At 40.7% G+C, this 27,933-nt stretch overlaps 1 protein-coding gene across 2 annotated transcripts in view; it reads right to left on the bottom strand.

Annotated features, from left to right (window-relative positions):
• Nucleotides 1–767: 767 nt before the first annotated feature.
• Nucleotides 768–27,933, bottom strand: part of NPAS2 (neuronal PAS domain protein 2) — a 53,982-nt gene continuing 26,816 nt past the window's right edge. Inside the window, exons 7-20 of one of the 2 annotated variants that reach the window (XM_083437736.1) lie at nucleotides 26,919–27,032; nucleotides 23,198–23,316; nucleotides 21,868–21,950; nucleotides 20,308–20,414; nucleotides 18,583–18,730; nucleotides 16,844–16,925; nucleotides 14,901–15,042; nucleotides 14,352–14,449; nucleotides 13,175–13,321; nucleotides 8,584–8,769; nucleotides 7,895–8,082; nucleotides 6,322–6,414; nucleotides 4,776–4,990; nucleotides 768–2,021 (exon numbers count right to left, since the gene is read on the bottom strand). In XM_083437736.1, coding sequence (XP_083293862.1) covers nucleotides 4,780–4,990; nucleotides 6,322–6,414; nucleotides 7,895–8,082; nucleotides 8,584–8,769; nucleotides 13,175–13,321; nucleotides 14,352–14,449; nucleotides 14,901–15,042; nucleotides 16,844–16,925; nucleotides 18,583–18,730; nucleotides 20,308–20,414; nucleotides 21,868–21,950; nucleotides 23,198–23,316; nucleotides 26,919–27,032 — 1,718 coding nt within the window. In that variant the 3' untranslated portion in view covers nucleotides 768–2,021; nucleotides 4,776–4,779. The remainder of the gene's footprint in view (nucleotides 2,022–4,775; nucleotides 4,991–6,321; nucleotides 6,415–7,894; nucleotides 8,083–8,583; nucleotides 8,770–13,174; nucleotides 13,322–14,351; nucleotides 14,450–14,900; nucleotides 15,043–16,843; nucleotides 16,926–18,582; nucleotides 18,731–20,307; nucleotides 20,415–21,867; nucleotides 21,951–23,197; nucleotides 23,317–26,918; nucleotides 27,033–27,933) is intronic. The other variant, XM_083437735.1, reaches the window with a different exon arrangement.

The raw sequence follows: 27,933 nt of genomic DNA, 5'->3' as shown, positions 1-27,933 counted from the left end.
TGGACAAAAGTGGTATGCAAATAAAAAGAAACGGGTAAAGGACCCCTGGATGGTTAAAAGTCCAGTCAAAGGCAACTATGGGGTGCGGCGCTCATCTCACTTCAGGCCTAGGGACCTGGTGTTTGTCTACAGACAACTTTCCGGGTCATGTGACCAGCATGACTTAAACCGCTTCTGGCGCAATGGAACACTGTGACTGAAGCCAGAGTGCCCGGAAATGCTGTTTACCTTCCCGCCGCAGTGATACCTATTTACCTACTTGCACTGGTTTGCTTTTGGACTACTAGGTTGACAGAAGCTGAGACAGAGCAACAGGAGCTCACCCCCATCAAGTGGATTTGGACAGGGGACCTTCCGACTGGCAGTGGTTTAGACCACAGCGCCAGCCACATCCCATAGTGGTATGTATGCTGCAGTATGTTCCCCATAGTAACAAGATACTTCTATCTACCAAACACCATACTACATGCTCAATACTTCATAAATTGTTGCATTAATAAGCACTGCAACAGACCCTACCCATCAATTATCAACATGTCAACAGACTAAAACAATGAAAAATGAAAAGGGTTAGCAAAAAGCCCACATCAGGCTAGTCATTTGTTTCATATAAGCCTGGTGCAAAGGCACCCGTATGTCCAAGCTAAAGGCCTGAAGCTATAGTTCTATATTTCAGTTTGTTTTTTACAAACTATTAATTCTTTAAAAAACATGGAGAGAAAAAACGCTTTTCACTTGTGAAATGAGCTAGTCTTTCATAAACAAAATAATGTTCACATAATCCCATATAATTTTATTTTATATAGAAATAGGTCAAGGTTGGGGTTTTGTTTTGTTTACAACAACTTTTTTTATACGCTACTTATTGAATAATTACATAAAATCTTTTTTTTAGAAACATCAACATAAAGCATACAAAAGTGCAACGCTTTGGAGGAAAAGTCAAACCTAAACGTAAGTAATGAAAGATATGTAATATAGTTGCAGCATTTTTCCACTTAATGGGCTGTAACACAGTGCATATTCTTCAGGTGTTTGTTCTATGAACAGTTGTGAGGGGGCTGTTCAGTTAGTAGAAAAGATTCTCTTCAAAGTGTTTAAAGAGCATGACTAGTACATTGGAATAATAGCTGCATGATTGTGCTTCGGTTCACTGTTTACAATTGTAGTTCACTAAGTAAATAGGAAAATGTCCAGTGTAATTTCTTTGAAACATTAGAAATAGCAAGAGGGAGAGGTAACAAGTTAATACTTTCAGGTTATGAGTCCAAGGTCTATAAACTGCAGGGTGCTTTTTATTTAAATAAAGGAGAACATGTTTTCTCTCTCTCACTGGAAGTGCTTATCTGGCCACCAGAACAAACTTTTATTCACCGAAAGTGCTAGGTTATGCCTTTTGTGCAGTTGTGCAAAATAATAATAATATTAATAAAAATAATCTCTCATTCTCTCAATAGATTTTCTCTGAACCAGTGCTTTTCATATTCAAAAGATCAAAATAGTGAAGGCCAAGTAACTCGTATCCACTTTTTTTTTTTGGAATAGCCAGAATACTTTCTGGTCAAAATAGTCAGAAGAATCGTCTACCAACACATACCAGTTTGCACATGATGGTATGTATTAGTATTAATATACATAATGTAGTCACAAAATAGTGCAAACATCTGCAAAATAATTCCCGTTCCTTTCCTATTGCACTATCCACCAAGGTCTGTGCTTGGTAATCTCTTTACATCACAAAACTCTGAAATGAACACATATGCAAATGCTGGCTTCCCTCCTGCCCAATCACCCACCATTCAATAAAGCTAAATGTGTACTGATTGTTACAGCAGATTCTACTGCAGATGTTGTTGCATGTTTGAGGATTCAGGCAAACCGACAGTCCTCCTGGGAGCAGGTTCTTGCTGCTGTTGCTGTGACTGCATATGATGGTACTCTACGCTTTCTTCCTGTCGAGGGTAGGAAGGCAAGAGCAAAGAATCTGCCTGCTCACTGTGCAAAGGGCCTGCAGACTCTACCTATATGCGAAACAAAAGTGGATGCCGTCAAATAATGGTTTAGCAGATCAAAAACAGTAGTTCTGTTAATTAATAATAACAACAACAATAATAATTTATTTGTACCCCACCCATCTGCCACTCTGGGCAGGAAATATAAAAACACAGTAAAACATTATACCTTAAAAATCTTCCCTATATAGGGCTGCCTTCAGATGTTTCCTAAATGTTTCCTAATTACTTATCTTCTTAACATCCGATGGGAGGGCATTCCATAGGGTGGGCGCCACTAATGAGAAGTGCCCTCTGCTTATGTGGAAAAACTTTGCTATGGAAGTGTTGCTGTTGGACTAGGATCAATAGTTTGCAGAACACTTAAAATGTGCTTAGCTAAGTCAGTGAATGAAGCTTTGCACCATTTATGCCAAGGATTGCAAGGTTGGCGGCCCTTGTATATTTTTTGGATTTTATATTGCTAGAAAAAAACAATTCTTGGGAAATGGCAATGGTCAAGTGGGGTGTGTGTGTGTATGTGTGTGTGTGTGTGTGTGTGTGTGAAAGAGTGAATGTGATGGCCCCTTTGTGTATTTTTTTTCCTGGTACTGCAGAATGCTCCCTGTTGTCATGAGCAACAGCACTCTTATGTTTGTGGAACATCAGTATTGTGTGATCTCCGCAATCAGGACCAGGAGAACAAAGGTGACTTCCTGTAGCAAATAAGAGGTAGTCTGTGGAGGGAGGATGGGAAACAGCAATGACTGTACTCTCTCTAGTTTTGCGCCATGCCATGCCATGCCTCATGGCTGCCATGTTGTGTTATACTGCACTCCCATAGCAGTCATTGTGTGCCAGGGAGGCAGTGGAAGACAGGAGTGCCTGGCGTGCTCTGGTCCATGGGGTCACGAAGAGTCGGACACGACTAAACGACTAAACAACAACAACCACTGGTATGAAAAGGTTGGTGGCCCTTGATTTATGTGAACGAGAACTTTTTGATAAGCCCTAGTTGTCATAAATTTAGTCAATCACAAAATGCAAGTGGATTTTCCCTACTCATTTCGTCCAATAATTGAGCTTCCTTTTCTGTCCTCCATTGGCAATGCTCATTAATTCCACTTTCTCTTTCAATGGTTTCATCACAATCATGTTTGTCATGGGCACATATGAAAATACTTGCAGCACAATCCTAGGTATGTTTATTCAGAAATATGTCCCACTAAGTTCAATGGGGCTTAACTTAATTCATAGTAAAAAAAATTAGGACTGTAGTATTCAAATTTGTTATATAAACTGCCTTTGGCTGATGGCCTCTTACTGTCAACAACCTTCTGTTGTGGGTATGTTTTGTATTCCTATAGTTGGTATATTTGGACTTGTGCAATTATTTATTTATTCATTTATACCCCGTCTTTTCCCCCTATGGGACTCATTTTATCTTATTGCCACACTTCATGTTTACCATTTTAGTGGGAGGAATGATGGCTGTTTGTTTTTCAAAAGGGAAGTTACTGGCTATAAAGCCAAAAGCAGTCAATGACAATACAATAATTATTCAGGGAGTTTTTGTGTTGCAAAAGGAAAAAACAAAAGGAACAAGGAAATTAGCAGGATCCATAAAACAAAAGGAAATACACCAGACACTCACATTGTGCTGAAGTTAGATTTAGAACCTTGTGTCCCAATGCAAAGTTTCCAGCAGAATCAAATGTGTCTGCTCCAGATCACATATTGACGTGCATAAAATGTGAGCAGATGTTTCCAATACACAGAAACCACAATCTCCTGAAACCTAACTTCCTCAGTGATATTCCAAATCAGGAGCACAGTCAACTCGGAATTGTATCCAGAGCAGAGGCTATTATTGACTGGGAGTCTGAGTTCCTCCATCATATTTAAAAGGCACATAGAATTATATAGACTTTTATATATAATTATATAGAATTATAAAAGGCACATAGAATTATGTAGAGTCAGATGAGCTTTGGACTTAATGTTGGTAAGAAAACAGAATAGATAGAATATTCAAGTAGGATTTTAAGACATCCTTGGTAATATGCCAAGACACTCCAGTGTATTCTGGGCCTGAGTTGGGAGTCATTAAGAGTTTTGTGTAGTGATTATTGGTTATGAGACTCCATTTGTCAAAGTTCAGTGGTCTAGCATCTGCTTTGTGTGCAGATGATCCCTGCCATCTGAAATCTTGGAGAGTCGCAGAATATACTGAGCTAGATGGACCAATAGTCCAACCAAAGGCAGCTAGATTCCTGTATTCCTATTCCTGCCTATGGTTACTTTATTTGGGAACATGAGACCTAACATTACACTGCAATATAGACAACTATGGACTAATTTACAGAGTGTATTTAAAGAAATAGAGAAAACAAAATGGTTGACACCGTGGACTCCGATCATATGATATTAGAACTGACCTACACCCCCAAAAATGTACATCTAGAAGTGCTAGCTGTGGTTTGAGAACATTAATAAATCAGTTGGACATCTGATATAGATAACAACTGAAGAAATACTTTTGTTGTTTATGTACTTCCTGCATTTTCATTGTAAGTTCTTGTATTATTATTTTTTTAGCAGTCCTAATAAAAAAAGGTTTATAAACAACCATGTCATATTTCTTCTGCCATTCTTAAAATAATGTGAGGGTCTTTATCACTTTATGAATAACTACACAATTTAATTAAAAATATTTTTTTAAAAAACGAAAAAGCCCTGTATGCCGCCCCTTCAGCTGAAAAAAATACTTTCAGGGCGGCTTACCCATTTAGGTACTGTCAGTTCTGTTGCAGCCCACCTGAAGGTAGCCTTGCTGCTGCTGCTGGTGCTGATGCATAGGTTGCAAAGTTGAAGGCTGAGATGGCTGTGCTGCAGAGAACCCAGGGGGCAACACTGCTTGTCCCATCAGCACAATAGCTGTACTGCTTCCAGAGGTTTGCTCTTCCAAACTTTGGAACTCTTGTAGGCTTTGAAAGTATCTATTCAAAGAAACAGTCCTAAGTTTTGCAGCCAAGAATTTGCGACTAAAACACTGATGTCATACTGCAATGTATTATGGACAACGGTTGGGAGAAATAGCAGGTGCTGCTGCTGACTCAGGGACTATGCAGATATGCCGATTGTTGGGAGATGCATTGAAAAAGCCAGGCACATTCATTACTACACATAACTCCTGGGCATATATATTGTGCATACCTAGTGGCATCCTGGAAGTGGAGAAGACTGACCTGGGGTGGGGCAGTGTGGGAAAAGGGAAAAGCTGATCAGAGGGTGAGGCAACTAAGCATTTTTGTTTTAGTTGCTGCTACTGGGGTAGCCATGGGACTAGGGTGGCGCTGTGGGTTAAACCACAGAGCCTAGGACTCGCCGATCAGAAGGTCGGCGGTTCGAATCCCTGCGATGGGGTGAGCTCCCGTTGCTTAGTCCCTGCTCCTGCCAACCTAGCAGTTCGAAGGCACGTCAAAGTGCAAGTAGATAAATAGGCACCACTCTGGCGGGAAGGTAAACAGTGTTTCTGTGCGCTGCTCTGGTTCGCCAGAAGCGGCTTAGTCATGCTGGCCACATGACCCAGAAGTTGTATGCCGGCTCCCTCGGCCAATAAAGGAAGATGAGCGCCGCAACCCCAGAGTCAGCCACGACTGGACCTAATGGTCAGGGGTCCCTTTACCTTTTTTATTGGGGCGGCCCAGAGGGCTGAGAATATGTGGACACATCTTTAGAAATGGTGAGATTATGGGTTAAAAGCAAAGAACCAGCCATAGGAGGTATATTAGAAATTTCTGATACAATATCAGCAAGATAATGTTCCAAGTAGCAGGCTCCAGATTTCCTTGATTGCAACACTTTCACCAAACCTGGTCCCTGTCATTCTCCAGTTGACATGACAGAACCCCAGTACATGATGGCAGGGCATTTTTCCAGCCAGAACTCGCTGGAACTGAGTTCCGGCACCTCTCAGGTAGGCGCCATTGCCATTCTAAGAGAACAAGGGTGCTGTTCATGGTGAGTTCTGGCACCTCTTTTTCTAGAAAAATAGCATTGCATGATGCACGAGAGAAACAATGTACTGGGGCAACTGGGATCTGAAAAACCGTGCAATTGCGGGAGCTTGGCAGATAAGATATGGCAGGACAACATCTGGATTTTCAAAATATGCAGCCACCCTTAATTCCATCTCTGACATAGACTGCTTAACCCAAGTACTACCTCTGGACGAGTTGCTGTTCTACCACCTCCATCTAAGTGGCATTTCTCAGTATAGTTTCAAACTTTTCCTTCCTACCCCTGCCCCCAGTAACATGCTACATACTTAGCTTCGTGTCCAGTCACATCAACATCTGTTGTCTGCCTCGCATGGCAGGAACCAGGCATCATTGGCTGAATAGGCTGACTGAGTAACAGTCTAGGAAACAGGAAATTAAATATTGTCAGTGAAGAATAACACTAACCTGCAGATACTGAAAGGGTAGTTGCATGCTCAGAAGCCAATAGAGTTAAATCTGCAGTAGGCTCAGGGATAGAGTGTAATTAGTCGTAGTAAAAAAAGGGTAGCTTGGGATTTATGATCAAATGTGGCCATTCTTATACAGTGGTACCTCTAGATGCGAACGGGATCCGTTCCAGAGCCCCATTCGCATCCTGAAACAAACACAACCTGCGTCTGCGGGTTGCGATTCGCTGCTTCTGCACATGTGCATGACAGCATTTTGACCATCTGTGCATGCTGAGCGGCGAAACCCAGATGTAATGTACTCCGTTACTTCCGGGTTGCTGCAGAGCGTAACCTGAAAACGCTCAACCTGAAGCACATTTAACCCGAGGTATGACTGTACAAGGAGTTTCATTCTTCTTAGGAGTGGATCTGCATACTGTGGTTGGCAAACAAAGATCGCTGAAATTCCCTGTGGCAGATTATCTGCCACAGTGCTTGACTGTAACATTTTCATGCTCTCAACCTGTGATGCGGTGGACGTTCCTGCCTCAAGTAACAGCCATCTTCTATGACAGTCCTGCATTCTGATGAAATCTAGTGAGCATTGGGCTATTAGATTTTTAAGTTGGCTATTAGCGCTTCCATTCAGTTTGCCAATCCAGAACATAAAGTAGGCTTTACATGCTTTCTTCTGCTCCAGGTAGTTTGAAACGGCAGCTAACTTTGTGTGGAGATGTAAGGTCCTCCCCCCCCCCCCCTTCACACTATGTTTCCTTCAGGGACATGTTTTCTATTTCAAGCTACTTATTGTTCCTTGTATTTTCTTTCCAGTCACCAGTTTTAAAACTTTTTCAAAACAGAACAAAGAAGTAAACAGTATCTTTTCTTTCCCTTTTTAAGGCAAATACATAGTACTAACATCATTTAGAGAAAACAACAACAACCCACAAGTCTGTATCTGAAGAAGTGTGCATGCAGACGAAAGCTCATACCAATAACTAACTTAGTTGGTCTCTGAGGTGCTACTGGAAGGAATTTTTTTCATTTTTTAATTTAATTTTATTTATTTTGTTTTGTTTCGACTATGGCAGACCAACATGGCTACCTACCTGTAACCCACAAGTCTGTTTGCTCCATCCCCATTCTGATACTGTTTTTACTACTGAATTTTTCATTTCTGGAACCCAGCCCTGGAACCTTGTGGTAAAGGATGGGTATGAAATTGAATAAACAAGAATAGCACCACATTCCTCTATTTTTCTTTCAAGCTTACTAATAATCTAGTGCTGTAACTTGATAAAATGGAGTATTTTCTTAATGTTCAAAGTACAGTATTTACCTGTTGTATAGAAATAAACTAAACACGCAAATTTAAATAGTGCCATTGTAAAAAATAGTATTTAATTCTTCAACTTTTTTTAAAAAAAGTAGGTTACTACAATTATTTTACCTCAGTTGTCGATCATTACTGAAATCTGGAGTGCTCTGCTGGTGGCTGTTATCCTGTAGAACGGCATCAGGTGGAGCTCTGCTCAAGGACTGTGGGAGCACAGAGGCATTGCTAAACTGTGAGGTTAAGCTTCTGGAAGATTGACAGCTATCCTGCATTCCTTGTGAGGCTCTTGCTGATTTCTGATCCTAGAACAGTTAAAAATAACAGCACCCACAGAAACAATAACCAAAAGCTTTGGGTATATTGTAAAAACACATAGAATTAAGTTGTGAATATTTTTTTGCCAAATTACCAGATCCAAATTTAGTTCATACCATCCTCTCATAAAGGTTATAATTATGTAAAGTGACCAATAAGTAAGGAAATAAATTCATATTCATTGAACGTAGGTCTGGTAATTTACCCTTTTTTTATTTTTATTTTTTTTTACTAGAATGGTTATTATGGATAGCTAGAACAAACACACAGATTCACACAAAGCTTACTGGAAAGAGCGAAAGGGCAAGCAATATTGCCGTAATACCTAAAGGCAAACAAGAACCACAGTACAAGAAATGCTGGAAGAACTAAATGAAGAATAAAAAGAGGTAGGATTGAAGATGAACCTAAGACTTAAAGTAATTTTTAAAGAAGAGAACATTTTTTCCACAAAAAGATGGCTGTAAGACCATTGCAGGTCTGCTTACCTGGTTTGATAACACATTTTCTTCTCTTAACATTTGATGGTCTGTTGCTTGAGGAGCCGCAATCTGCTCTTGGAGACAAGGCCTCGGCACAACTTGCTGCTGAGACTCAACCGCTGGCTTCCCTTGAGGTTCTGGCTGCTGCATGCCGCTGAAATTCAGAGATGCTGTTGGCTGCTGTAAAAACATCTGGAAGAGAAAGGTGGTTCCTTTTTCCATTTCCTTGTTAAGCAAATCAATGGAAGAAATGCATTCACAGTTCCAATTTCAAGTTGTCATATCTTAACGCTTATAAATGTGTATCGTTAGGGAACTCAACTTGATCCAGGCCTCAGTTGCTGAAAATGCTTTTAATGCTAGAAGACTGTGTGAAGTTGCTTGTGAGTACACAGAGAGTCCATTTCCCACACAATTGCATAAGCACAACCACCTTTCACACATCTGGGGCTGTCAGAGAAGTTTCTACAGGGAATGTCGCATGTCACCTCTTTCCAAATCAAGCATTGGATAAGAATTGCTCAAATATTACGTGTGCAATGCACCTTAAACCAGCTGTGGAAGGACTGACACTGTTTAGAAAACCAAATCCACTATTCAGGAACAGAATACATTCGTCATCCTATTCACTCAGAAACCTCTGACATACATGTCTAATTCTTGCAAATATTTGAAGGTCAAACTAGATGTTACAAGTGAGCACATGTTACTAAATTGCAACTAACACTTGTGTTATGTACTGAAGTTCTCACCCTGGGCCAGCAGGGGGATACTGTAGATAGTTATGCAAATGAAGGATCGAAAAGTGACGTTCAGTGATTGGATAGTTTTAGAAAATGGCAACAGTTGCATTGTTCTGGAGCTCTATATAAGCAGGCTGACTGAGCTCCTCAGCCTAGTTCTGTTCTGGCATCTGAATAAAGAAGAGCTGTTTAAAGAATCACTGTGTCGTCTGACATGTTCGCCCACAACTTAACACTGGCGACGAAGGTTTGGTTTATGGGAAATGAGCTTTCGGAGGGAGCAAATAAGAGCAGAGAAGTGATGGCTGCTGGTGGTAAACTCTTCCCTGTCCCCAGTTTTTCTGCTTCAAATTGTTTTCTTCTACTTCCCTCTCCATGGGATTCCAGATGGAAAAATGTGTGTGCAACCCCACAGGGGGGAAAAGTAGTTATCAGGAAAGGAGGTTAAGCACACACACTTTTCTGCTGACATTATCCCCATCTCACCCCAAGATAGAAAAAGCTTCCCTGGAATTTTAGCAAATGTGTTCCTGTCCAATAAGTAGCTTGGTTGTTTATGGAAGACAATTTTACTCGGCTACAAGTGATCGCCAAAGAAGAAGAAGAAGAAGACAGCCTCCAACAATCATATCCCTATACTTTTTTTTCTAAAAAGACAACTTCCTATTGCTGGCTATGAAAACAGGGTGGATTGTGCCTCCGTCCAGAAGGCAATAGAACAAGACAATAGAACAAGAAAAATATAAAGCATGAGGCTTCAACTTAAGGAATTCTAGCTATCTAGCAACACAAATATGTTGAAAAATAAACAGAAATACAGAAGAGGAGAAGCCATTGAAATGGAGCACAAGAGAGTGAGAACATGTGTGTGCAAAGATCCTAAAACTAAGTGTGAGATTGTTGCCTCAGTACATATACATGATCCCATGAGCTACAAACATAGTACAAACAAATACAGCGGAACCTCAGTTTTCGAGTATCTCAGAAATCGAACGTTTCAGCTTTCGAACTCCGAAAACCCAGAAGTAACTGCTTTGGTTTTCGAACAATTTTTGGAAGCTGAATGTGCCACGCAGCTTCTGTTTTGAGTTTCCCTGTTGTATTGAGGCTGCCGCATTCAGTTTTTGGACGTTTCGGAAGCTAAACGGTGTTCCCGAACAGATTACGTTCGAAAACCAAGGTTCCACTGTAATAGGAGTCATGCTGTTTAATTTCTGTACTGTGACAGATTGCCTCCAACCAATCATATGATAATGAGCTTTCATCGTGATTTGCTTGTGGGGTGTTTATAAACCTTCCCATTATTCTCATTCAGTCACTCCACACTTTTCAATGCATTTCCCTGTCACTCTCCTAACAGCAAACAGTCCATTGTTTTCTTTAAGTGCACTTGTTGCACTAACCCACTTCTATTGTGCAAGACTAAATGCACTTGGAACCTCTCGTGCAAAATACTGACAGTCAGGCACCTCAAGAGTGTTAGTGTCAAAACCTTTCTCCTCAGAAAAGGACAACACCAAAGTGCCAACACAAAGTATTTCATTCACAATGGCTTTGCCCAAGATTCTTACCATCCTGTCATGACTGGACCACTAAAGAAGAACTAAAATGCCACTGAATAGAAAAGATTCCTCCCCCCACCCCCTTCAACATCGTAAACAAGTCTAAGTAGATAACACCACTGCAGAATCTCACAACTACTTTTTCAGGGCGTCAAGACATGAAAAGAGTATTACTAATCTCTTCTAATTGGCAGTCTCATTAGTATTCTCATGAAAGAAGCAAAAGACATGAAAGCACAACACCTCTTGCATCTAGAAACAGACAGCATCATATTAGGGAGACAACGGAAGAAAGCTGTTCTATGGAAACCAGACATTTTAACCATCTGCGTTGATCGAACCAGGAAGCTCTTATCAACAGCAATTATTTTTACAATGTATCGGAAGCAAGGATGCCACGCTAAATTTACAGCTATGAGACATTTATTTCAAAGATACCGTTTCTAACAAACTGCTGAAGGTGACATTTTCCCTGTAAGGCTTGGTTCTACCCATATTATTTCCTTTCAACAATACTGCCGGGCTGCTTTTCTGCTACATGCCAAATATAGCTCCTTAATTCTCTTTTTGTGGTCCAAGCAAGTCTCTTCAAATTGCATTAATAAATTGCATACATTCCATGTAGCCCCATGACCAACGGACTCATTGTTAAAACCGTGTTTATGGAAGACAATCTTACCCAGCTACGAGCGATCGTCGAAGAAGAAGATATCCCTAACAGTGATGTAAAAAGATAAAGGTAAAGGATCCCTGACAGTTAAGTCCAGTCGCAAACGACTCTGGTCTGGGATTGTGGTGCTCATCTCGCTTTATTGGCCGAGGGAGCCGACGTTTGTCCACAGACAGTTTTTCTGGGTCATCTGGCCAGCATGACTAAGCCACTTCTGGTGAAACCAGAGCAGCACACGGAAACGCCGTTTACCTTCCTGCCGGAACAGTACCTTTTTATCTACTTGCACTCTGATGTGCTTTCGAACTGCTAGATTGGAAGGAGCTGGGACTGAACAATGGGAGCTCACCCCGCCGCGGGGATTCGAACCACCGAGCTTCCGATCGGCAAGCCCTAGGCTCTGTGGTATTCACCCGCGTCTGTAGCTACAGCTACAGTGCTGTAGCACGGGTTAAAATTGAGCTCTTGTGTTTCATTCTATATTTCTCTCTCTACAAGGTACTATTAAGGAATAATGACCATGTCTATCCCAGGGGTGGCCAACTTCACGATCTACCGGTTGGACATGCCTGCTCTATCCAATCCTTTCATTTCTTTCACTCTTGAAGTTTCTGCTGAATTTTCTGTCCCCCTTCAGTATGGATCAGCATATTTTATTTGACACTTATTTAGTCCTCTCTGCCTTAAATATACTGAAATATTGTTGTTAGACTAACTGGAAGCATTAGGTCAGTCCATTCTCTGCTATGTATCAGAAACAAGAGTGTAACCAAAGCAGTGGCGTAGCATGGGTTGTCAGCACCCGGGGCAAGGCAAGTAATTTGCGCCCCCCCCCCCCGCTGCATTGTCCCTCCCCCAGATAGTCCCTCGCTCTCTCTCCACACTGCACCGCACGCCTGGCACCCTCCCCTCCACAGTGGGCGGCGACCCGGCGGCTCGGATTGGATTCGCACAGCCAGTACTGTAGTGAGAGAATGAGTGAGCCAGGTAGGGGCAGAGAGCTGCGAGTGCGAGCGCCCCCCCCCCCCAGATGTTGCGCCCGGTGCGGCTGCCCCCCCCTACACCCCCCACGCTACGCCACTGAACCAAATGGGCTCCTGACCAAATGAATCTGGGAAGCTGCCTTATATGGAATCAGATCATAGGTTCATCTATCCCAGTATTTCCTGCTCTGACTGGCAACAGTTCTCTCAGGTCTCAGGCATAAGTCTTTGGCAGCTTTGCTATTTCCTAAGTGAAAACGCCACAGATTGAAACTCAGACCACGCACCTACACCTTTCTCTTAAGTCTTTCAACGCCAATCCTTTTATTCTGTCATTGGGAATAGAGGGCTTCCAACACTATGTTTTCCTATGTAAACTAGGGAAGTGGGGAACCGCAGGAAGAATAGCTGGCAGAAGGTGTTGTTTTCCTGAGCCAGGTTCCGAAATCGGAAGTAAGCAAAATGCCCCTTGAAGAAGCAGCTGTGTAAGCTGGACTGCTGGATGCAGAAAACCCTCCTCTGTGTGGTGGCCTATGGTGCATCAAGATGATTTGAGCGTGGAAATATAGTTCTGCTCAAGAATTCTGCTACTCACTGAATCAAGAGTAATTTGTCTGAAAAATACGTTCTCCCGCTAACCTGTATGTTGGAATCCTGCACGATGCACAGCTGTTCCTGGATTTTCTGCAGCTCTTCCTGCTGCCACTGAATATTGGCTTGCAGTATTCGAGTCCTCTGCTCAAGCTGGTCTTTGATAGTTTGGAACATGTTAAACTGGGATGAGAGCTGAAACAAGGCAACCAAGAGCAATGTTACTTTTCTAGTAAGTACAGTAACTTTTGTTCCACGAGGATGCTTTGCTGTATTTCTAAGAATATTGTTACCTGCATTATACTACTGCTCTTGCATAAGGAACGATGCATGTCCAAGACCTAGAAGCTGTAAGTAAAGCATTTTAAACTTACTTTGCAGTCTGTAGGGTTTCACTGAAAAAGTGGCAAAATGGGGGTCAGCTGCTTCACGCAGCTGAATCGAGTTAAAGAAGGTTTAATAACCTATTCCTATGCTTCATTAATATGCATAATGATGGGGTTTAATACTCTACTACTGGGGCTCTCTATGTGCTAGCCCCATGTTTTTAAAAACAGGCACCAGCCAGTCTTCTTTTCCTTTTAACCACACATGGGGGTACCTAGAGGATTAAATATAATTAATATATTCTCTTAACAATTCCCATCATTTGCAAGATAAGCACATACTGATTACTGGTGTTACAGCACTAATATCTCTTTGACCACAAGTGCAGACCACCTGTGGTCAAAATAATACAAGAGTGTGAAAGAAGGCGGCTTCAGCCAATATTCCTTGATAGCTAGAAAAAGGAGTCTGGGCAGAAGAGTTAGAGCACCTATCTCTGATCCTGATAACCCCAACGTGTGTGTGAATGCATTAATGTGCGTGTGTGTACCTTCCCCTCCATACAAGTGTCTTGCCATTTATTTTTTATTGTCTCTAACTTCAGGGGAACCAGTGGCAGAGAGGACTTCCTAGACACAGAAAAGAAAAGCCCTTGATTCATCTAGACACTCCTGAGCATGCTCAAGAGGGTCATGTCATGCCAGTATGAATGGAAAAGTTTTAGTTTGCTATGCCTCCCAATTCAATTAAGTGAAAACAAAAAAAATTGTTTTACTCTCACTAAATTAAAACCCATTTAAAACTCCTGTCCTCCGTCAGTTTGGTACACACCTGTGTCCCAATCTATTTCATGGAACTTCTTTTAATGTTTCTGGAACTCTCTTTTTTTCCACCTTACCTGAGCAGCGGCAGGTTGGCTAGATCTCTGCAAGTCCTCCTGCATAGTCGGACTTCTTTGCAGGGAGGGAGACTCTGGGATGAGCTTTGTTCTTGTGGCTATAAAAGAACATTTATTTACTAAATTACCATTTAGAACAGAGTTGTTAAAAGTTTCTATTAATGTATACAAAAAGACTGGATCACTGGAATGGCAAAAAAGGAAGTTGACTATAGAACAAATGCACCAGCTTTTGTCAACCTGCACCCTCTAGTTCTGGACTACAGCTCTGGCTGGCGCAGATGGGAGTTGATGTTGTAACCCGCTCTGAAATTGCACTCCAATAACTAGCAGGTAGTAAATGTTTCAAATAAGACAATGCCCTGTTGTGTTAGAATTATCCTTTCTGTTGGTCATGATCCATGCATGCAGGCCTGCATTACTCTTTCCGTACCATTCCGGCTTATACTGGCAGTATAACAGTATAAAATTCTCAGTTTTAAAGTAGCATCTGCATAGAGACCACATCTGAAGGGCGGTATACAAATTTAATAAATAATAACAACTTACATGCTGTGTCAGGCAAGGATGTAGGCAAAGATTTGTGTGAGCCCTGAGAGGATTCAGAAAGAGTCCGACTGGTGTCGAGGATTGACGTGCCTAATTCAAGAGCGTTAAAGTGCTGTTGAGGATCCAGTTCTGATCCACTGTCCTTAAAAAACAAAGCAAACATCCTAAACGTTTTTGAAAGTTTCGAACTTACAAATGAATTTGGTTATAAATCATTTGGGTTTATTGAGGGAGAGGTCTTTTTTCGGTATCAGCTATGCGCAGCACAACCCTATATACGCACTTACTCAGAAGTAAGCGCCTTTGTGTTCGATGGGAACGACTCCCTAGAAATTCCCAGTGAGCTCAACTGTTCATTAGGACAGAATACTGCCACCATGTTTCTCTGCTTCTGAAAGAATTGCACTGGCTGCCAACTAGCTACCAGGCTAAATTGAAGGTGCTGTTACTGGTGTACAATGCCGTATGCAGCTTGGAACAAGGATACATAAAAGATTGCCTCAACCTGTGCAGGACAGCATTGAATAGATGCAATTTCATCAAGTGATGTGTTCCGCACAATGTCTGAATCATGCCTTTAATGTGGCAGCACCTGGCCTTTGGAACTCCCTGCTGTTACATATCACCCACGTCTCTTGTCTATTGTCTTTTCAGAGCCTACTGAAGACCTTCCTTTCCCCACAAGCCTTTTGTGTGGAGTTGCTTATCCAAGTTCTGGATTTGAAACTGTTTTTAGTGTACCTTTTAGGATTTTACGTCTTCATTGTTAATTGATTTGAGCTTGTTTCACATGAAGTGATTCATAAATTGAAATAATAATAATAACAATAATAATAATAACAATAATAAAATAACAATAATAATGTGTGTCTAGAATTGCAGTTTTAACTCCATGTGTCACATGGTTAAAGTGCACCCATTTTTTACAGTCTTCAGTATGCAATACAGTGTTTAACGTCACATCTAGCCTGGCCTTTTGTATCCACGTTTCTGAGCAACAGACGCTTCAAGTAGTTTTCTGTAAGATACTCATAAAAGACTCAGTTATTAACTTCATTAAGCAGTGAAAATCACAAGAACTCAGTCCTTAGATGCAGCTACTGTATAATCTGCTTTAATAGGAAGGAAGCTATGTACTCAGGAATGAGCCCAGGCCAATCCCCAGAGAACTTCAAAAGAAATGATTCTTAATTCTTGACTTATAATGCATCTGCCTTTCATTGCCTGCTTCTTCCTATATGCTCTAGTTTCAAATTCACATATTCTTTCAATTTTATACTCAACCATGAGATTATGTGGGCAGGGGGTTTGCTTGTCTGTCACCTCCCGTGACTGGTCCTTCAAAAATCGAAAGAGGTATACATTTGCACAACTGCAGTAGACTTTGTATTGACACAGGGATTGAAAAAAAAATGCATAAGAACACCACACGCAACCAATGAAGAACACCCTCAACATAAATCAGGTGGAAAGTAGGCTTATCTGAGATTATAAACTACGGGACAGTGAACCTAACAGGCAGTGACCATGGTCAGGAACAAGCAATAGAAGACATAAAGAAAACCCCAGGTCCATCTATATGGGACAAGATTAGTGGTCAAATTAATACACATTATTACCATATGAACACAGTAGCTAAAGTAACCCTATGTGTCTTACCCTTTACATTTAAAAAGTTATTCCCTTTCAGAGGCACATGATTGTCCCAAAGGTCATAATGGATATCTCTTATTTTGCAAGCTACCATTCCCTCATTTCTGCAATAGTATTCTGGAAAATAGAATGGGAATGTATTCCCAGCCATGTCTTACTCCATTAAGTTAAGTTCACATAGAGACTTATACCAGTTAAATAATGATATGCAAGGTTGGTGATTACCGACATATGAGCTGCATAAAATAGAAAACAAAGAAAAACCTCTTAAAACAGCCATTTTAGCATACCTTTAGTACTGAAGAGATTATCTCTGAAGGTGCATTTTCCAAAATCATATTCCGTCGCCTTTCCACTCGAACATCTGCATAACTGAACATTATTATTTTCTGTGGAGATCTACCTTCCATTCCACTATTCTGAAAGCACTATTAAATGCAACTGGCAGTTTATTACATTATTAACTCCAGAAATTATTTGCAGTTAAAATCCACAGGTCATATAATCCAAATGTGTATAATAATGTAATGAATTACATTTTACGTTTAGCTTCTGCCCACTTTTACCCGGTTTTCAAAACAAAAATAAAACATTATCTGTAATTATACAATTACTTGAGGCTAGGTTCCATGGCTTTACACATGATGCTCTTCATACATACTTGGAAAAAGTTCACGTGTAAACACGTATTTGCAACCTTGTATACAATTTTGGTACATGTACTCATGATTAGCCTTGTCCCTACCACACCCCAAGTACAGGTTAGCAATTGCAGAAAGGCTTATGCATGAAATTGTTCTACCTCCCACATTAGCAGGTATATGATTGTAATCAGAGTATTTCTCTAGAGTCCAATTAGCATGCCAATACAGAATTAATGTTTGTAACAAAATATTGGGCTCTTTCCAACAAAGTCATCTTGTCTATACAAATTCTTCTGCTTGCACAACTGAACTTCCCCTCTGTCTCCATTTCCCGCATCCATCCTTGGAATAGATTTGGAGGGTACACGGGGGGGGGGGGGGAGAAAATCCAATTTTCAAGCAGAAGTCCTTGCATGAAAGGGACAATTTGGCTGGATTGTATTGTATCGTAAAGCATATGCCTTATTTCCAAATAAGAGTGTTCATCAATGAAGCAAGTACCTCAGCAAGATGGCCTTAGTCTAACTACAGTAGTACCTTGGTTCTCGAATTTAATACGTTCTGGAAATCCGTTCGACTCCCGAAATGGTTCGAAAACCAAAACGCGGCTTCTGATTGGCTGCAGGAGCTTCCTGTACTCAATCAGAAGCCGTGGAAGCCGCGTTGGATGTTTGGCTTCCGAAAAACGTTCGCAAACTGAACACCCATGTGTTGGGGAGCCGATTTGTTTGGGAGCCAAGTCGTTCAACTACCAAGGTACCACTGTACTCCCTGTGACCCATGAGTAGTTTTATTCCATTGCACCGCATGCTCAAAATCTCTAAGACTGCCCTTAAAAGTTAGATTAACTACCACAGAACCAAACTAGGGCCCTGTTGAATTATACATTTCCTCAAAGATTACACTAGCACATGCAAGAAATGTTGTGGTGGCTGCTTGTAATGCAACCGTATGCAGATTTCTCTGTGGAACAAGACATTTGTGCGATATTATCTCGCGAGGCGGCACTGGCAATGTTCATCTTTGCAGACTAAGAAAAAGACGAGGGTGGCATGCTACAGAGTTGGCCAATCAACACACTGGTCAACTTCACACCGCCTTTGCTGTAGCAAGGTTGTGTTATATATGCAGTCCCCTCACAAATGTCTTTGTATGTGGCATTTAAAGCTAGCACGGTAGAAAGAATGAGTTTATTCTTGCACTAAGCTCAGTAAGAAATTCCCCCTGGCTCATAACATATTGGACGTTCCTTTTCAATGTGACAGGAAAATAAGGAGCAGTGGTTGTCCTATGTGCATCTCTTAACCAAGCTTTTGTTTGCTCTTGTCCTGCAATGAAGACTCTACCGATCAGCACAACAGCAACGTCACTCAATTTCTCCATACCTTACTACGGTGTGGGTGCATACGATGAATTCTGGTTTGGAGTTCCACTGGTGATAGGTGATATAATAGTGTGTTTGCAACCAGATCCACTGCTGTCCTTTGGTCAGAAACCGGTAGCAGCAAGACTTCCCTTTGCCAAACTGCATCACTGTTTGTGGACACACACAAAATGCACACTGCATCAAAGATTTCAGGATCTGATAAACATCCTTTCAAAAAAAATGATTTTAGCTGATCTACATGCAGCTTTCTTAAGAGGGGCTTCGGAAACTTCACTTTGGTACAGGACACAGCAGCAAGAATGCATGTGGGAGCACGTTTTCTATTGGTTAGAATTACACTAGTTGCTAAACAAAAAATGTACCATTTAGGGTATGTGATTAAATCCTCCAAGATGCTGATCGGAGAACAGAATTTTGCCACAAACGCTATAAAATGGATTCATTCCTAAATTATTCATAGGTATATTAACTGAGAATACTGAAGGATATTTGAAGAAATAAAAAGAGAATAGAATTTGGAATCCTGTATAACTGATATACACTTCACCCTTCTTAGTCTCAGTTATAGTTGTAGAACTCAGCAGAGAAGAGGATGGGGACAAATGTAGATTAAGTTGGCTCCATCTGCCATTGGCTTTGGCCCCTCTTGCCAATGATGGCCACTCTGCCTTTTGCCCTACATGTCCCAATGGGCATCAGACACCACTGACGGTTTATTCAGACTGGACTGAAGTGTCTTATTAATGGAAGAAGTTAACAAAAGAACATGGTTTAATATTTAAAGACTTTGAACTTTCTATGACAGCGTAGATTAAATTAATTTTGCTGGACTCTCATCGGCACCATGCCTGTGATCAAACGTATTCAAGATATACTGGCTTGTCTTATGCCAGATTAATCTCATTTTACACCAATCAGTCATGATCTGACTGATGAACTTAACTTTGCATTCTGCACCAGAAGGCTGAAAATTAATTTTGAACAGCGCCATTCATGTGAGTAGCAGGACACTTACAGACAAACAACAGACATGGCAAGCAATATTAGATCTGATTTGTGTTGAGTCGTTCCGAGGTTTTAATTTAATGCTTCAGCTTCGCCCAATTAGCAGTTGTTGAGTATTATTGGATATATGTACTATTTTGACAACTCCGCCTCCCAAGATTTCATATCCAATGAGGAGCTAAGCAAGTCAATCCACATGAAGAATAAAATGTAGACAAATCAGTTTGCATTACACAAATGGCTAGCCTCAAATGACTACTTATTATTTATAATAATACTGTATTAGTATTATGTATTTATTTATGTCCTGCCTTTTCCCCTGACAGGGACTCATAATACTCTCTGAACTCTAAGTGTTAAATTAAAGGTAGGGGTTAGGGCCCTCCAGATATTGTTGGATTCCAACCCACATCAGCCCTAGCCAATCATCAAATATGGCAGATACTGCCATAGTCCACCAAGATCTGGAAGTCCACATCTTACCCATCTCTACTGTAAATCTTAAACCAAAAATGAATATAATTCACTAACAGGTTTACTAGTATCACCAGCAGGCTCTCTCTCTGTGTGTGCGGAGAAGGAGGGGGGCACTCCGTTGCTAAAACCAATGGTTTAGTTGAGCTGGATGCAACCCAATGTCTTCAGATTTTCATTTCTATCTTTGCTATCACACAGAAACAAACTGAATTCCCCTTACTGTAGGTAATGTCATACTCACAGTGTTCGTGGCACCGTGCCAAGAGCTGAAGGTCATCTATATGATAGTAATCATATCCAGAAGTTCCCAGCACTTCAAAAGGCAAATATCCTATAATCGGTGGTGCTCTGTATCACGGTAAAAAGCAAATGATTTTATTAAACCATTAAAAATATCAGCAGCAGTGCTCAACCCTTATTCTCTCTTCCCACCCCAAAAACTCTGAAAGTTACTCCACCTAGGCACTAAAACAATAAGCAGGGCAACAGACTATTTGGGATTGCTTCGTATTACTGGAACTCAGCAAGGAGGGAAAACCTCTTGTGCACAACTCACCATTTTTTAAAATAAAGTGCTTAAAATAAACGAAGGAAAGCAGAAAGGTAGAACGAAAGGTAGAAATAAAGCAGGAAGGTTTACACAAGTTCACTCTGTAGAGCGACAGGACTGGTTAATTCACAACTGTGCACAGTATGTTGACAGGCCTCCAAATATGTCTCTCAGCGATAGGAGCAAACATCCTCCAGGTTGCTGTTGTTTTTTAAGTCACTGGTTTAGACTGAGATGCCATGTAGCAATAAAAACTTCCAAGCGCTGCTACAGTGGCTTGGGGAAAATGTTGCAATGAGTTTTTAAAGTGTTTCTACCTTAAAAAGGTAAAAGGTAAAGGACCCCTGACAGTTAAGTCCAGTCGCAGACGACTCTGGCGTTGCGGTTCTCATCTCGCTTTACAGGCCAAGGGAGCCAACGTTTGTCTTCAGACAGTTTTTCAGGGTCATGTGGCCAGCATGACTAAACCTCTTCTGGCGAACCAGAGCAGCGCACGGAAACACTGTTTTCCTTCCCGCCAGAGCAGTACCTATTTATCTACTTGTACTTTTTGGCATGCTTTCAAACTGCTAGGTTGGCAGGAGCAGGAACCGAGCAACGGGAGCTCACCCCATCGCGGGGATTCGAACCGCCGACCTTTTGATCAGCAAGCCCAAGAGGCTCAGTGGTTTAGACCACAGCGCCACCCATGTCCCTTTGTTTCTACCTTAAAACCCATTAAAGCAAGATAACTCTTCATAATTGTAAGTAATAATAGGGGGAAAGGGTACATGAAAAAATAGGTGAAACTAACATTTACCTCAGGTGTATGGACAGCAAGATGCATGCTACTGCACATGAAAAATGGAAACATGAAGACAGAAGATGACAGCATTTTTTCCCTTTAGTACAGTATTATGTGGTGGGTGTTTTTTTGCCTGGTCTGGATTTTGTTGCTTGTCAAGTCTGTTAGTTTAAATATATTATTGGGAGAGATCCAACACAATTATATGGAACACATTTTGGGGGCACGCAGAAGGCTGGATGGCGCAGAAGAGAAATCTGAAGTCACACTGTGCAATCAGGCAGATGTTGTCATAGGTCACCCATTGCATAAATATATTGTGTCTGAATCATTCTCACACTTTTGAACACTGCCCCATAATTCTCTGATGAAGGACTATTAAGTAACTTCAAATAAATACGATAAATAAACAGTAGTAAATTGTCTAAAAAACCATAAAGTATAGTCATCTTCTTTTTTTAACCAACCTGGGATCCAGAAACAAAAATTTCCATTCCAAACTGTGTCTTGAAGTGAATTCCTCTAAAGGTTCTTCAACGATGCACATTTCCTGTATTAGAATAAAATTCTGAGTGACTGTAGTACCTTTATTGCCATTTAATTTGCTTTTTTTCCTTAATTGTTAGCGACAACATGTGAAAGGAATAGAAAAATTAAATATCTCCGTCTAATAGCTAAATATCAACTCCATTCAGTTTATTAGTTTTAACTGGTGCTGGGCTCCTTATTCTGGACCTAATGACAAAACAGATTAAATGTTTTCATTCCTAATATAGTTCAGCCTGGATAGCTCAGTTAGTAAGAACATGGTGCTGATAACACCAAGGTTGTAGGTTTGATCCCTTTATGGGACAGCTGTATATTTGTGTGTTGCAGGGGGCTGGACTAGTTGATTCTCAGGGTCCCTTTCAACTCTACATTTCTATTATTCTATTAATTGTTTTGGAAAAAATTACAGCTAGATGGATACTGATGAAGATGACCTCTTTCTGTTGAGTGGAGTCCACTCCAGCTAAAATTTAAAAAAACTTACTTAACACAGAGTCTTGTTGAGAGTCCCTAGATCCAGCAATTTTTGGCATGCATATTTGGAGACTGAACACAAGGATGACAAATCCTATGATAAGCACTCCTAAACATTGCTCCTGAGGCAGAGATCACTCTCCACAGGGAGGCCTGCTCTTGAAGCAATGTGACATGTGCGTTGGCCCATTCTATTCCACGAAGAAAGCCCCTCAGATTGCTTTTGCAGACATGAGACAACAACTGCATTCCATCCCTAGTTCCGCATACATGGGCAGATGTTTTGGATAAGTATCAAATTGACCAGGATCAGATTATCAGCTGATTTACCAGCAGCAGAGGGATGGGGTGGTGGTGGCAATCTCAGAGAGGTATTTCTGACAACTTGTTTACTTAGAACATTTATATCCTCCCTTTCCGGGCTCCGGCCCAACAATACCTGATTTTAGCTTCAGCAAGATGCCTGCTGGCAGTTGACTTGAAAAGTTGCATGCATTGCCTCACGGAGCCTCAAGGTGCCCCCCTGCTGCTTTTTGTACCGATTTACCTTCAGAAATATTGACCACCTTACCGATGGCCATTCCGTTATGCCAAGGTACCATGTATGTCCCTGCTCTGCAAGCCATGGCTTTGGGAGGAGCCACCATATACGGAGAGAGGAGGCTCCACCTATCCCTAACGCCTTGTACACACTCCTGAGTGGGAAGATAAGGGACTGAAAGGGCTGATACGACTACAAAGACTTTTAACAGACTCTAAGACATACACACTTGCCTTCAGAAACTGAGGTGTTGCCAGTCGAACAGTAGCAACAAAGCAGACTTGTTTTCCTAGTGGTGTTCTGTAACCTCTTGGAACAGCACCATCAAAGCCATTACAAGCAGATATAGGCACTGGATAAGAAAAGTGCGAGACAAAGAGTTGTGCCTTTTAGTGTAATTAGCCTCCCACTATTTTATACATATAGAAATGCGCCGATACTAGGTATCACTCAGAGAGGTATGTGTCTGGGCAGTGCTTTTAAGGTTATGTATGTGTATATGTATGTATTATTTTTTAAGGAATTAGCTGAATAAAAAAGAAAAATGAAGTCAAGCCAGAAAGTAAGCTGGAGGGTATTCAACACTAAGCTTTACTCAGTGTAGGCTTTCTGAAATTAATGGCCCGAACGTATAGTCTTCATTCATTCATTTCAATGGGTCTACTCTTGAGTGCACCTTGGTTGAGTACCCCCTCCCTGCCAATAAATTGTGTCTTTAAAAATTGGTCATTGCTGAACAGCAGTATAGCAGATGGGCTGGAGAATGATGTCAAGTGAGAAGCAATAGGTGGGAGGAGATGCTGAACCCCCTCAAGATAGATGGGAGGGGTTGGGATACATAGAAGTAGCAAGAAGAGATGGAGATCACTATTCCCCTCAAACTCAGTCTCCCCCCCCCCCCCCCCGGGAAAATCTCTCCTAGCTTTACAGGTTTTCAGCACAGCACAGATTTGAAATGTGTGACCATGACGTCTCATTCCACTCTTGGAGAAGCTTCCACTTCCCTATTAGCGAAATGTGTCACTTTCAGTGCTGTGGAATATGATTCTGTTTTTCCTGGTCTATCCAATTCTGGCTGATATTTACCTCCTTTATTACATGCCCTGCCCATGAGTATTGAAATATGCAATCTGCTACCTACGCTCTGAGTTGTACACTTCTGGAAAAAGCACAGCATGAGATTCTGGCTGCTAGCCTGAAACCAAAAGGTTATATAAAAAAACCCCTAGAGGATATAGTTTTTAAAACACTTGTTTTCATGTCGAAATTATATTCCATTTGTTTCCGCGCTGAATTCAGCATCTATTTCATCAAATAACAGTACCTGTCTATTATTTCACATCTTAATTCATTTTGCCATGTTCCTAAGACTGAAGAAAAAAGGCTCAATTCACAGAGACACACAGCCAAATAGATATCGCTTCTCATGCAGAAATGCATCTGCATAAAAAATGCAGTTGTGTATATGCTGTTGCATCACCACTGTGCCCATTTTCACTTGTGCATCACAAAGATGCTTTTAAACATTTATGTAATGGCTAAAAGGGGTTTCTGCACTGGTGTGTGTCTGATAAGATGGTCCTTTTATATCGGTAAATTCAGAGTCATATGAAACTAAGAAAAAAGAATGCTTCACCACAATTTTTTTTAAAATGCTGCTAGTTATATGGTCTGGCACCAACCTGTTATGCAGCGTTTATACAGTCTTGCAGACTGTGGAATTGTGAGTTCTGACAAGCACAGTGTGAATACGATATGACCATTTGAGCTAATATCAACTTTTTAAACATTACTCCTAGAATATATTCAGGCAAACATCTGAAGCAAAATCCAAGAAATAGTTGGAAGTTGGAAGTAATTAAACAAATTATTACTTTCGTTATTATATTGCCACAAAGCAGCCTTTTAGTGCATACTAGAAATACAAAGCTGTTTTACATTCAGTAAGAATATTCTACTGTATGAACACACAGTGTTGAGGAAGTGGGGCAGGGATATGGAATATGATATTTACACCACTTACGCTCTAACCCTATAACAGTCTGTTTTAATAAACCACAGCTCCTCAGTATGCCAAGGATCACTGTGAATTGGTTATGGTTTACAAAACAGCTGCCTCTGGTTATTTGTAAATTGCTTGGCATGTGTTTTCTTTTTAATGCTGTCTGCATACCTACCTCAATAATTTATATTTTTCTGAAGCAACTGGGATATCCCAGACCATATATGCATACCTGTAACTTTCCTTCCTTAATTTTAAAATATTATCTCAGTAATTGGTGGATGCAAACTGCTAAGCACTAGAAAGAAGACAGAATTATTTGGATCCAGACAGAGAGATGTCTCCCACTCCCTCTCCCTCTCTTCTCTCTCTGTGCATGTGTATAAGGAGCTTTCCATAGGTGTTGCCAATGAGAGATACTGGTGCCAACACACATCTCCATTGTGAAGCTCCTCCAATACCCACTGAACTGGCATGGGAATAAGGGTGCCTCTGGGTCACAAGGTGCTACCAGTTGCTCAATACTACAGCTGGATTGTAAAGAATTGTACAGAGACAATAGGCAAGAAGAAGAAGAAAATAATGCATGAAAGTGAGCAACAGGGACAGCTCATCCTAATAGTACCATGCCCTGCTAGGCTGCAATCCCCTACCTTTATAGCACCAGCTTCTTACGTCTATGCAAACATTATGCTAAAGAGAGGGAAATAACCATCAACTATCCTAAAGCACAGGTTAATAAGGAATTTTTGCAAAGTTAATCTAGCTTGCAGTAAAGAATACTTTGATAGGATGGAATTTTTTACTTGCTACGTAAACTATAACTGACCAAGGCAAAGGACCGAATCCTGCATAGTATAGAACTTTCAACACTGCAATTCTAGGTTTCTATGATGCCCATCAACAGAGGAGCTGAAACCATTCCTAGCTGAATGCAGCAACATTTTAAATTCTCTCAATGGGCCTTTCTAGAGAATGCTTAGCCTCACCTTAGACTTTGTGCTAACATTCATTTTCAGCAACATTAGAGAAATATCTCGTGCAATGGAGTGTGCATTCAAGTGTGGAAAGGAAAGACTGGCTGTGGGGAAGAAAGATATGCTATTGCTGGCTTTTTAAAATGTGGCTAGCTGCATGCTCCAGCTTAAGATAAGGGAAATGAATAATTTCCAGACCATTAAAAAGAACCCCAAATAAAGCTAAACAAAATGGCTGAGCACTGCTGTGGTTCTGCAGTAACCAATATTGTGTCCTCCAGATGCTGAGTTCATCTCTCATCATCCCTGAGCACAGACCATGCTGGCTGGGGCTGATAGGACTTGGAGTCCCGCAACATCTGGAGGGCACCGTGTTGGCTACATCTGCAGTGGATGATCAGCTTTGCTGCTGTTTGGTGAAAGAAAATAAATCTTTGGATAAGTGCTCCTGCACAGCAGCTACATGTGAACATGCAGTACCAAGAGATTTTAAAATTAAACAACAACCACCAAAATGGCCCAGGCGCAGGTTGGGAGAATTGTGTTGCTCACCACTAGTTATAACACAGGAAATAAGAAATGCCTCTGACACCTGTGCAACCATATTACTACACACAACACACTAGCAATGTGCTATGTGGAAGGACTACTTCGTTTTACTAGAATGAAAATGTTACGACTATATTGCAACAGAGGTGGATCTCTGTCACATTCATTACACAAGAAAATGGATCAAGTGCTCTGGGTTTGCTTAGAACTTCAGCTTTGCAGTCTAGTCATAACCACATTTACTCATAAGTAAATCCCACCTAGTTCAATGCTTGGTATTGTGGTCTAAGCAACTGGTTGTTGTCATTCTGTCTGAAATTGCTCTGTTAATGTTGGAAATGGGCATGCACCCACACAGAGAACGCTCAACCCCCTATATACATTTATTTAGTCACTGGTTATAGTTACAGAATAGCTGAGACTTACCATGACTGTAAGACAGAAAGTTTCCTACAAATTTTATATATTCGTATGTTGGAAATTCCTTTGGGTTCAGACTTCCCCTCAGAAGATGACAACAAAATTCCAAATCTTCGTCAGCTGGAATTTTTAAAAAACACATGCCAAAAAAGTCAAAATAAATATTATTTGTAAACTAAACACAATGATATTCACATAATGAGGCAAATGGAAGAACCGCAATGAATTCAACAATGCTGTCTGTAGTCACAAAGGCCCACAGTCTGCTGGATGAATCTTTGCATAAACCTAGGCTGCTCAGAACTATAAATAGGTATTTCTCATGCATACTTAAAGCCAGGGATTGAGTTTAACTCTTAATCCCATTTTTCAGTACCATTCCATGAAATAAATCACGCAAGCTTAATATACGTATATGTGAATTGCCAGCAATCCAATGCAAAAAATCATCTTCACTGCAATTTTTATTGTCATCTCTTTTCCTTTTCCTGCATAACAAAATTATTCTTTATTTATTTATTCTGGGGGGGAAATCTTTTTTAATTAAAACAGTTTCTTACACTGCAGCAAAAGAAGAGTATCTTGTGGCACCATGCATCTGATGATGTAGGTTGTAGACTATGGCAGCTTATACCATTATAATTTTGCTAGTTTTTAAAACAGGTTAACCATAGATAGAATTGATTAAAATGAATCTATCTTATTAACTAGTAATCCCGGATCCTTCTCCCATGCTTGCCCTTTTAATATTTCAAAGCACTGTGATTTTAAAATCAATATGTAAAAAATTCTACAAGTTCTCATGTGTAATAATAAAAATAATAATTTATGAACAGATGACTACAACAGGATCTGATTAAAGTCTCCTTATATGTATATCCAACTAAAATAACACTTCCCCTTAAGATTCAACAATGTATTATTAACATAGCTGCAAACAGTCCCATTTTTTAGTACAATAAGCGCGATTATTATAGATTTTAAATTGCATAGAAGAATAATTCTCTATAGACTGGTTCCC

Source organism: Podarcis tiliguerta (assembly GCF_965153285.1).
Source record: "Podarcis tiliguerta genome assembly, chromosome: 4".
In the NCBI taxonomy this organism is placed as follows: domain Eukaryota; kingdom Metazoa; phylum Chordata; class Lepidosauria; order Squamata; family Lacertidae; genus Podarcis; species Podarcis tiliguerta.
Note: the sequence above shows the minus strand (reverse complement) of the source record. Positions and strands in the feature narration are given on the sequence as shown.